The sequence below is a fragment of the Kogia breviceps genome, chromosome 15 (assembly GCF_026419965.1).
Source record: "Kogia breviceps isolate mKogBre1 chromosome 15, mKogBre1 haplotype 1, whole genome shotgun sequence".
NCBI lineage: Eukaryota > Metazoa > Chordata > Mammalia > Artiodactyla > Physeteridae > Kogia > Kogia breviceps.
Genome location: NC_081324.1, coordinates 72,681,095 through 72,691,194, shown reverse-complemented (window position 1 = coordinate 72,691,194; position 10,100 = coordinate 72,681,095). Strand labels below are relative to the sequence as shown.

General features: G+C 58.9%; 1 protein-coding gene across 3 annotated transcripts; it reads right to left on the bottom strand.

Annotated features, from left to right (window-relative positions):
* Positions 1–1,227: 1,227 nt before the first annotated feature.
* Positions 1,228–9,547, bottom strand: TMEM119 (transmembrane protein 119). 3 transcript variants are annotated; one of them, XM_059039389.2, is made up of 2 exons: positions 9,336–9,547; positions 1,228–3,353 (listed from the first exon to the last, which is right to left on the bottom strand). In XM_059039389.2, the coding sequence occupies exon 2, from the start codon at positions 3,339–3,341 to the stop codon at positions 2,484–2,486; it is 858 nt and encodes a 285-aa protein (XP_058895372.1). In that variant the 5' UTR covers positions 3,342–3,353; positions 9,336–9,547; the 3' UTR covers positions 1,228–2,483. The 3 variants fall into 3 exon arrangements, with proteins under 3 accessions (XP_058895372.1, XP_058895371.1, XP_066871341.1); XM_059039388.2 differs by lacking the exon at positions 9,336–9,547 and adding an exon at positions 7,505–7,579; XM_067015240.1 differs by lacking the exon at positions 9,336–9,547 and adding an exon at positions 6,389–6,454.
* Between the last annotated feature and the right edge of the window lie 553 nt (positions 9,548–10,100).

Below are 10,100 nucleotides of genomic sequence, written 5' to 3'. Positions count from 1 at the left end.
TCTAAGCCAGAAGCTAGAAGATGAGAGTTAGCAAGGCAAGGAGGGGGGGTGGAAGGGTGTCTTAGGCAGAGGGAATAGTAGCTGTAAAAGCTCAGAGGTGAGGGAGAGGTTGACTCCTGCGCTGGGGCTCAGACCACCTCCTCTATCCCCCCCAGCAGTCCCTGGGGACACAGGCTGTGGCTAAGGCCACACACTCCACGTTCTCTGGAGGGCCCACTGGGCACGAATGGGGAGCCACTGACCAGGCTGCTGCTGATTGGGAGATGCCTCCCTGCCTGCTCCCTAGGGATCGCCAATGTCCGCTTCTGTCTTACCTGGGTTTTGCCTGTCACGAGGAAGCTTCATGCACTTCCCAGCCACACCCCAGCGCTTAGGACCCCGCAGGAGTTCAGGAAGAAGGAAAGAGCCTGTCCCACCCAGAGAGGTTGAGTGACTTAGTCCCAGCCACACAGCATCCGGGTATTCGGTATCTGTATTTCGATTCTCCCTACATTCTTGGGCGAGAGCCTGTCTGGGCTGAGAGAGGGAGGGCCCTTCCCTACTGAGCAAGACAGTGGCCATTGTGTGTTATGAAACCCAAACCCCGGCCCCCTCCGGATGGATGTGGGCTCGGGCGGAGGAGAGGGGCTGCAGGAGGATGGCCTCCCTGCCCCCATCACCCCAGGGATCCAGCACGTGCTCGCAGCCCAGCCGCATCTGGATTCCAGCTGGCAGCCCCAGCGCCGGAGGGGAGCAGTGGCCTCGGGGATGGTCATCAAAGGCCAGGAGGAGGCCGGTGGGCGAGGAGACACAGGCCAGACCTGCTTCCAGCCCGACGCACCACCGGCCACGGGTGCGGCGAGTGTGGCATTGTCCCTAAGACCCGGGCCAGTCCTTAGCCGCTCTGCAGGGTCAGGGGAAACTGAAACCTCAGCCCCAAGCCCCTCCACTGCCCCTTGGGGGAGACGGAGAGGTGGTGGTTCTCCTGCAGACGCAGTTAAGTAGCAGAGACATGCGTGGAACCTGCCTCTGTGGCCACAAGCCCAGCGCTGATGGGGCACAAGCTCTGGCCCCTGTTCCCACGGGGCATCCATCCCTCCCTCTGTTTCCCACACCAATCTGCTCATTCAGGCCCTGGCCTCAGAAAGTTGCCCCACCCCCATGGAACAGCCCAGGGAAATGCTCCCGGCCTCCCAGCAGATTCATTCCTCCGCCGCTACCGCCCCAAGAAAACCAGTGACGCTCAGGCCAGAATAAAGGTTTATTGTGCTAGTTTGTTATATCCTAGCACCTGGAGAGTTGTGCAGAGGTTGCGGGGAGGGCGGACGGAGGGATGGGGAAGAGGAACCCCCCCCCCCAAGAGCCTCCCCAAATCAGGACGGAGCTCAGGCTCCCTTGTCGAAGACTAAAGAATGCTATGGGCACAGGCTACCAGATGTGTGTGTGTGTGTGTGTGTGTGTGTGTGAAGGGCAGGGGGTCAGGGTGCCCCTGCTCCAGCCTGTTGGAAGCCCTCCCTGATCCCCTCAGATTCCCCCAGAGTGGGGTCCCCTCACACACAGCCCTGCCCCCCCCACTTCTAGGTTGCTTGGGGGCCCTGGCAAGAAACTTCATTTGCTCCTTGCCCGCAGCAGTAGCAGGATGAGAGGCAGCCCCTGAGAGGCTGAGCCTCCACCTCCACAGCCTTCACCCCTGACCAACCAGGAACTGGGGAGGGGGCTCCCTGGAGAACATTGGGAACTGTAACCTCCAGAGTGTGCTCTTCAGGATTTTACTCTGTAGCTGTAAAACGAAACCAAAAGTACTCCGCGGCCAAAAGCTTTTGGGGAAAGGCTAAGCGAAATCAGATTCCATGGGCACCTTTACTGCGGGACTTGTCAGAGCCTTGGGGGGCTCCAAGGGGGGTACGCAGAGCAGAGAAGCAATGTTTCCTCAATTCTTTCACTGGACCTCACAATCTTTCTTCCAGGGAACCCAGTTTGGGAAATGCTCACTTAGGAACCTGTCGTGATCGGTGCAGGGCCCCCTCACGGAAGCTTCCTGACTGACCTTCTGCGGTACCTCTACCCGCTTCAACCCCAGGCACCTCTGCACCTCCCATCTGTTCAACCTCTTCCAAAACTCCTAGTCATTCTCTTTCTCTTTCCTCCCTCGATGGAAAGCAGCGATGTTTGCACTGTCACAAGGGACCTGAGACATGTGTTTCCCAGCGGACGTGGCTGTGACGGGGACACATCCTCAGCTCCACGTCCCCAGAGGAGCTGTACTTTGGGATGTAGCCCTTGGGGCTGCGGGGACAAATGTTCTCGAAGTCGATGAGATTCCTGAGGGTGGAACAGAGACCGGCATCTCTGCCTGCTGTAGTAGGATCAGACATGCCGGGATTTGCAGCGGGGAGTGGCCGAGTAGGGGGTGTCCGAGCACGGTAAGGGCCGAGGACCTTTCTGTGCCCAAGGAGGTGACCACCAGGGGTCCGACAAGCAGGGCCGGCAGCCCTAGAGGCCTGTTAGATGCTGGGGGGGACACTGCCGCAAGCACAGGGGTTTTCGAGGGAACCGGCTGGGCCCCCAGCTTCGGGGGCTAATGAGGGAGCTGCTTCTGGCTCTCCTTGATCTTCAGCGGCTGCCAGAGCCCCATCCACCTGCGCTGAGCAGGGCTCCTCTGGCGGCATCTCCGGTTTCTCCGCAGGGACCCCATGTCCCTGGGCTTCCTGGGCTTCCTGGTCTGCCTCTCGGCTGCCTTTCTCCTCTTCCTCCGACTTGCCCTCCAGCATCCTGGCTCCGTCTCCCACGCCCGGGGCGGCCCTGGCGGGAGACTTGAGGTTCTGGGTGGCGGCGAGGATGTCGGCCTGGAGCTGCTGGGAGGAATCCAGGGCCTCCTCGGGCCGGCCGTCAGGGGCCCGGTCGGGGACCTCGCTGAAGGCCCGGGCGCCCCCGGCCCGGTCACTCTGGTCCACGTACTTCTTCTTAGGGAAAGATGAGGGGTAGTAGGCAGAGGCCTTGTGCTTCTGGCGGGTGATGAGAGCGGCACAGATGGTGAACATCAGCAGGAACACCAGGGAGCCCACCACGGCGATGAGCATCACGTACTGGCGGAAGAAATCCACGATGCCGTCCAGGAAGTTGGTGGGGGGCTTGGGGCCCGCCAGGGGCGTGAGCTGAGGCCCCACCGATGTGAGGCTGAGGGCTGGGGTCCGGGGCGGCGGGAGGCTCGGGGAGGAGGCCGACGCGCCCTCGGCCTCCCCGCTGCCCCCTGTGTCCTCGGGGAAGGTGGCCCGCAGGGACACGGAGTAGGACGCCGTGGGCAGGACCCGCAGGAGCAGCAGCAGAGACACAGTGAGGCTGGGGGCGGCCGCGGAAACCATGGTGCCTGGAACCTGAGGGGAAGCGAGGCAGGAGAGACGTCAGGGTGGGACCCCGGTCTCAGGGGGCCCTGAAGAGGTGCAGCAGACACAGAACCTATTCCAGCAAGTCGCTTCCCTTCCCCGGGCCTGAGCCTCCCCACCATACAATGGAGCCCATCCCGGGGTTTACCCTAGTCCCCCTGACTTCACTCTGAGCTTCTGGAGGGCAAGGACTAAATCTTATTTATCTCGGCACCCTCAGGGTTTTGCATCATACCTGGTATACAGCAAGTGCTCAATAAATGCATCTTGCGGGAGTTGGCTGAATGAATAAGAACTTACCCTTTCATTGCTTGCCACGTGCCAGGCACATTTCTTACATGGAATTTCTCATTGAATCCTGAGAACTGCCCAATAGGGCAGGTACTACATTCTCCCCATTTTCCAGGTGAGGAAACTGAGGCTCAGAGGGATTAAGCGACTTGCTTAGGAAGAGCTGGGGTTTGGATGCCGGCACGGAGGGAGAGAGGATGGTAGGGCTCAGTGAGGAGCTGAGGGAGCTGACCCCCTCCTTTGGGAAGCCATCCTCGCTGCTCCCAGCTCCTCTGCGGTCCCGTCTCTGAAAGATTCATAGGTTTTGAAGCATCCAGAATCTGAGCTCAGCAGAGGCCTGTGTGAGCATGTGCCCCATGGTTCACCCCCACCTCGAGGCTCAAAGCAGGGCCTGGAGGCCCAGAGGGAACCCTCGTGCCTGGAACAAAGCTGGAGCCTAAGTCCTGTGGCCGCCACCAAATGGGATCCAGATGAACCCCGCACCTCCCTCCCCCCACTGGAAGGCTGCTCCCAACGTGAACCCCCCAGACCCTCCCCGGCCCAGACAGCCTGGCTGACTAATAAATTCCTTATGGCCCAGCTTTACAGAGGAGTCCGGCTTCTGAAGCAGTACATCTCCCAGCCAGTGTGAGTCAGCCTGGCCTCTCAGACAAACCCAGGAACCCCTTCCTGCGTCCCCCAGGCTGTCCCTTGAGAGCCTCTGCCCGACCCAGCGGAGGGCCCAGGGCTCTGGATGGGGCTACAAGCGCCAAGATGGAAAAGCCTCACGATCCCGACTGAGGTGCCCTCTCCAGGGGATGGAAATGGGGAGACAGAGGCCCAGAGAAGGCAAGGGGCAGGCCCCAGGCCACACAGTGAGTTCCTGGGCTGGAGCAGGAAGGCAGGTGCCCAGCATCTTGACGGAAGGTCCCCTCGAGTGCCCAGGCCTCAGGCCCAGCTCCATAAGGTGGGTGACAGTACCGACTCACGCTGACTTGGGGATTCAGAAGATGATGTAGGAATGACACGGGGCCATTGAGTGGCTTGTTCCAAGTGACCCGGGGCCTCCTGATGTGACACGAATTCGGAGAAGCTGGCTCAGATGGCAAAACACAAAAGATAATTCCCAGGACATCAAATGAGGCAACACTCACCCAGGGGTTCATTTTAAATGAGTTGGTCACCGTGTCATTTTATCACGGGTTACTCATCTGAGCCCCTTTTGTGGGTGCAATTCCAAAGAAGCCCTGGGCACTGACATTGTCTCCATTTTTCAGATGGGGAAACAGAGGTTCAGAGACAGACAGTGACCTGCCCAAGGACACACAGGTGCTAAGTATCAGAGCTGGGATTTGAACCTTCTTCTTTGTGACTCTGAGAATTCACACACACACACACACACACACACACACACACACACACACACACCCCTGCACACTCTCTCTCATGCGCCTAAGGCTGGCCCAGGCACGGGCTCACATCACTGCTTGGCATCACTTGTCAGCTGGAACCAGGATCTGAGATGTTCCACGGAGTGTAGGAGCCTTCCTGGGCCCTCCACTCTCTGACACTTGTTAGCAAAGGTTCCTACAAAGAGCTTTGATCTTTGGGGTTCTTGTCTCTTGCCAGTCACCTCCCTGCCTTCCGCCTTGTGTCAAGCCCGGGAGAGACCTTTCATGGTGGCAGCTGAAACTTCTCACCACAGACGGCAACTCTGACCAGTGGGGCCTGAAGACCGGGGGCCTTTCCTGGGGTGACGGCTGTGAAGTTTCTGTCCTGAAGCTCTGCAGGCAGCAGAGTGATAAGGCCGGTTAGGCCAGGATTAGAATCCTAGCTCCACCTGGGTCTAGCTGGCTGCCGGGCCCTCTGGGCCTCACTTTCCCCATTTGTAGACCGGGGGCAGGGTGAGGAGGTGAGCGCAGGGCCTGCCTCGCTGAGCTGTTAGGACCGGATGAGGTCACGTTCAGAAAGTGCCTGGCGCAGAGCAGCTGCTCCCCGAGGGAAGGTGAAGTTCTACCCCAGCAGAGATGCAGGACCAGCCAATTTTCCCACCCCAAGCTGACAAATGATGATTATCCTCACCTGATGTGTAAATTTGCTCATTGTCTCCTCCCACTCTCCAGAAAAGAGAAACGTTTTTACCTCGTTGAGCGGCCAGTGCGGAATCCAGGACCAGCACGCACACGCACGCACACGCACGCACACGCACACATACATGCACACACACCCACGAATGTGCACCAGTGAGTCTGACAGAGAAAAGTCCTCCTTTCCCCTGGATCCTTGGGGGCGGGGGCAGAGGATAAGGAAAGAGGCCACACAAACTACCTCTGGATCTTAAAGGCTGAGACCCCGACTCTCAGAGTCCCTCACACCCACCACGACCCGACCCACAGGGCTCCGGGGGAGAGGTGCAGGCAAAGTGCGGGAGCCGGCCGAGCCTCACAGGAGATGGCCGTGTGGCCCTGCTTGACGAGCCCTCCGGCCCTTCTGGGCCTCAGTCTTCTATCTGTAGAATGGGCACCCTGGCCTGGGCTGCTCTGCAATGGCTGTTCTGCCCGTCAGCTGCCCCCACCTCCTCCCTGCGTCCTCATTTTTTCCAGGATGCGGAAACTCACAGGCCATTAAGAGGTGGGGTCAGGCCATCCCCTCTTGTTTAACCCAAGAGGAAACCCAGGCCCAACAGTGGGAAAGGCCTACCCAGGGTCCCACAGCCAGTCAGGGCAGAGCCTGATTGGAGAGGCGGCGCTGAATACCTGGGAGGAGGTCATTTCCCAGCTGTGTGTCTTAAGGCCAGGCAGATCACCTCTCTGAGCCTCGGTGTCCACATCTGTACAATGGGGATAAGGCCACCTTCCTGGGGCTGTCGTTAGGACAAGAAATAGCGGCGGCTGGCACAGTGTAGATGGCAATTCGTGGCACCACGTGACTATCCAGGACTCCTAGCTGGGAGCGGGGACTCTCTTCAGAGCCCAGCTCACTCAGAGTTTATTGTTTTCAAATGTGATAGCCCCACTTGAGGTCAGGAATAGGCAGAGGAGGCAAATCCATCCCTAAGGCCAAGTTCCCCAGAACCCGAGACTGACGGGCCAGAGTGGCTGCCCCACCCCCATGCAGAGACTGGTGGCCAGAGGGGGAGGGGTGGCCCACAAAAACCTGGCTTCAATTAGTGGCCTTGTGGGGAGGGGTTCTGGCTGAAGCTCTGCCCGCCCCCTGCTCCAGGGCAGCCGAGGACAGGGACCTGGGCCCCTTGGATGGGAGGCCTGGGGAGGGACGGGGGTCCTGAAGGCTCAAAATCCACACACACACACACACACACACACACACACACACACACACACACACGCAGAGCAGCAGCACGGGCACACAATACACAGACACAACACAGGCACAAAGACACAGATGCATAACATCTCGACACCCCAGATTGCCCACCAGCACAGATACACAGAGAACACACGTGGACACACAACGGGCTGGTTCTCTGACAACGTGTGCACATATGCACCCCCTGACCCCCCCCCATGTATCCCCATGGACGGGACCACCCCCATCCATACCACCCTCCCGCAGACCCTGGGAGCACCTACCCTGGTGCCCACTCTCCAAGAACAACACATCCCCTACGGCGAGACCCCAACTGCCCACATGCAACACTCCGGCCAACCCAGCGCCGCACTCGGGAGGCATCCAAGGTGCACACACATCCCGCCACCCGCCCCCTTAGCGCAGATCACACACAAGCAGGCAGCATCCGACACACACTCAAAGCTCACACACACTTAGAGAAGCCCCCCCGAGCACTCACACCGGCCCCCTAAACTCCAAGACACACCAGGCTCCCTGGAGAGGGGGGGCGCCCCAGGACTCACCAGTTCCTCTGCACACAGGGTGTCCCGCCAGGTGGAGCAGGGCAAGTCCGTGGCAGTGCCCTGTGGCCGCGGCTCTGGGCTGCCGCCGGGCCCGCCCCTTCCCTCCCGCCTCCGCCGCCTCCCTCCCTCCCCTCGGCGGGGCCAGCTTGATTTCATTAAGTGGGTATGGGGTGGGGACAGGGGCAGGGGCGGGGCCAGGCTCGGCCACACACAGTCCCCCCTTGCTCACACCCGTGGGCGCCCCCTCCACGCCCCGGGGACACCAGATGGGGCATTTCCTCCCTGACTGCGGGTCCCCAGGGCAGTCTGAGGATGACAGACACACGGACAGGGCCGTCCTGTGGAGCACCCACGGCCCAGAGAGCTGGGATCCTGCCTCCCCTTCTGGAGGGGATGAGGTCAGGGAGGTTCCGAGGTCCCTGAAAATGAGGAGGAAAATTCCCCGCACTTGGTTCCAGCTGTGACTCAGGTTTTCCGAGGCTCAGGGTGCAGAGTGGGAGCTGGGCTGCGTTTAAGGGATGCATGGAGGGTCAGGCCTGAGGCAGGGAGCGAGTCCTGGCACCCAGTGTCTGGCCCTGGTCAGGCCCCTTCCTTCGGCAGGCCTCTGTTTCCCCATTTGCAGGGCTGGGTGGGAAGCTCTCTGGGTTCCCTATGGCTCTAACATCGTGAGGTCTGTGGCCTCGTGATACCCCAATGGAATGGCCAGAGCAGGAGTCATGGCCCCGTTTCCCAGATGGAGAAAATGAGGCAGGGTGAATTCAAGAGGCTCACCCAGGGTACCGGGCCCTCTGGCAGACCTGAGGAATCCAGTGGGACAGTAGTCCTTTGCATTCATTCATTCCTGCACCATTCATTCATTCATCCGTCAAATGCTTAATGAACACCTGTAGAGCACCAGGCCGTGTGCTGAGCAGATTTCAGAGGTAAATCAGACACAGCCCAGCCCTCAAGATGCTCGCAGACTTCCAAGGAGAAGCACACGTATGTCAATTATTTTTTTACCAAACAGAAATGGGTCTGTGGCAGGAGAGAGGCCAAGGGCTCGGGGAACCCCAGGACGGAGAGAGATCCCCCGAGAGAAAGAGGCAAGGAAGTCGCCCTAGAGGTGTGGCTGTGAATGAGCAGAGACCCAGCAAGAGGAGACACAGGAAGGGCATCCCAGGAGGAAGGACCAGTGTGGATAAAGGCAGGGCTGGGAACGCCACGCACGGACAAGGGGCTGTAATTAAACTGGGCTGGAGCGTGAAGTGGACGAAAGGGAGGAGCTGATGATTAGGGTGGGAGAAGCCACCAGGGCAGGGCTAAAGTCTCAGAATGGCATTCATCCACGAGGCAGTAGGGAGCCAGTGAAGGTTTGGAGCAGGGGGAGTAGGTGAATGAACAGATCATGACCACCCTTTTGGAACCAGGGCCCTAGGTTGTAGCTCTTCCCTTGTATGGTCCCAGCAGCCCCGACTCACCTGCTCAAAGAAGGGGCAGCTGTTTGGGAAATAAAACTAGAAAATTTCCCATCTTCTCTGAGATCACCCCAAACCTTGCATCCTAAGGGAATGGGGCACCGTCCACCAATGGACACACACACACACACACTCACACTCGTGCGCACAGGCTCCCTGGGGCAAGTGGCCACCCACAGACATGTTGTAACAGCTGAGCCCTCTTGAAGATGGCCAGGGGGTGTCCCAGCCCCATCTTAGACCAGATGGCAGGTGAGCAGGAGTGGCCAGACCTGCCCCAGGGCCCACCGCCTGGGGAGGAGCCCCTGCCCCGATAGTCTGAGGGCTGAGGGGAATCGGATCCCAAGAGATCAAGGGCCAGAGGTATAACCAACCTGAACAGGGCCTGCTTCCGGCACGGGTGGCCCAGAGGCCCCAGACTAAGTCGCGGTCCCATTCCGTGCTCCTCCTTTGGGGCCAGAGCAGCCCCAGACCGGAAACAGAGACACCCAGGTTCTAGGTCTGCCTTCACCAGGTCCTGCCCCATGGGGAGCCTCTTTCATCATCTGTAAAATAAGGATGGAGAATTTCTTCTGTTCACAAAGCTGCTGGGATACTCAAGAGTCAGAGGGTGTAAACGTGCTGGACAATACAAAAGCATTGGCCAGGTGCCAAGTGTATAAGTTTCCTACAGCTGCTATAACAAATTATCACAAACTTGGTGACTTAAAACCATACACCATTATTATCTTAGTGTTCTGGCAGCTGGAAGTCAGAAATGGGTCTCACTGGGATAAAATCACGGTGTCGGCCGGGCTTTCTTTATCCCAGGGTCTTCACAGGGAGAATCTGAGTCTTTGCCTTTGCAAGCTTCTAGAAGCTGCCTGCATTCCTCAGCTCACAGTCAGTCCTCTTCCTCCATCTTCAGAGGCAGCTGCAGGGTCTGAGTTCTCACGCTGCCACCTCTCTGCTTCTCTCTTCCAATCCCTCTTCCACTTTTAAGGACCCTTGTGATGATACTGGACCCACCCAGATAATCCGGGATCAGCTCCTTAAGAGCCTTAACTTAATCACACCTGCAAATCCCTTTTGCCAGGTAAAGTGACATACCCATATTACAGCTTTGAGGGACTGGGATGTGGACGTCTTTGGGGGCGGGG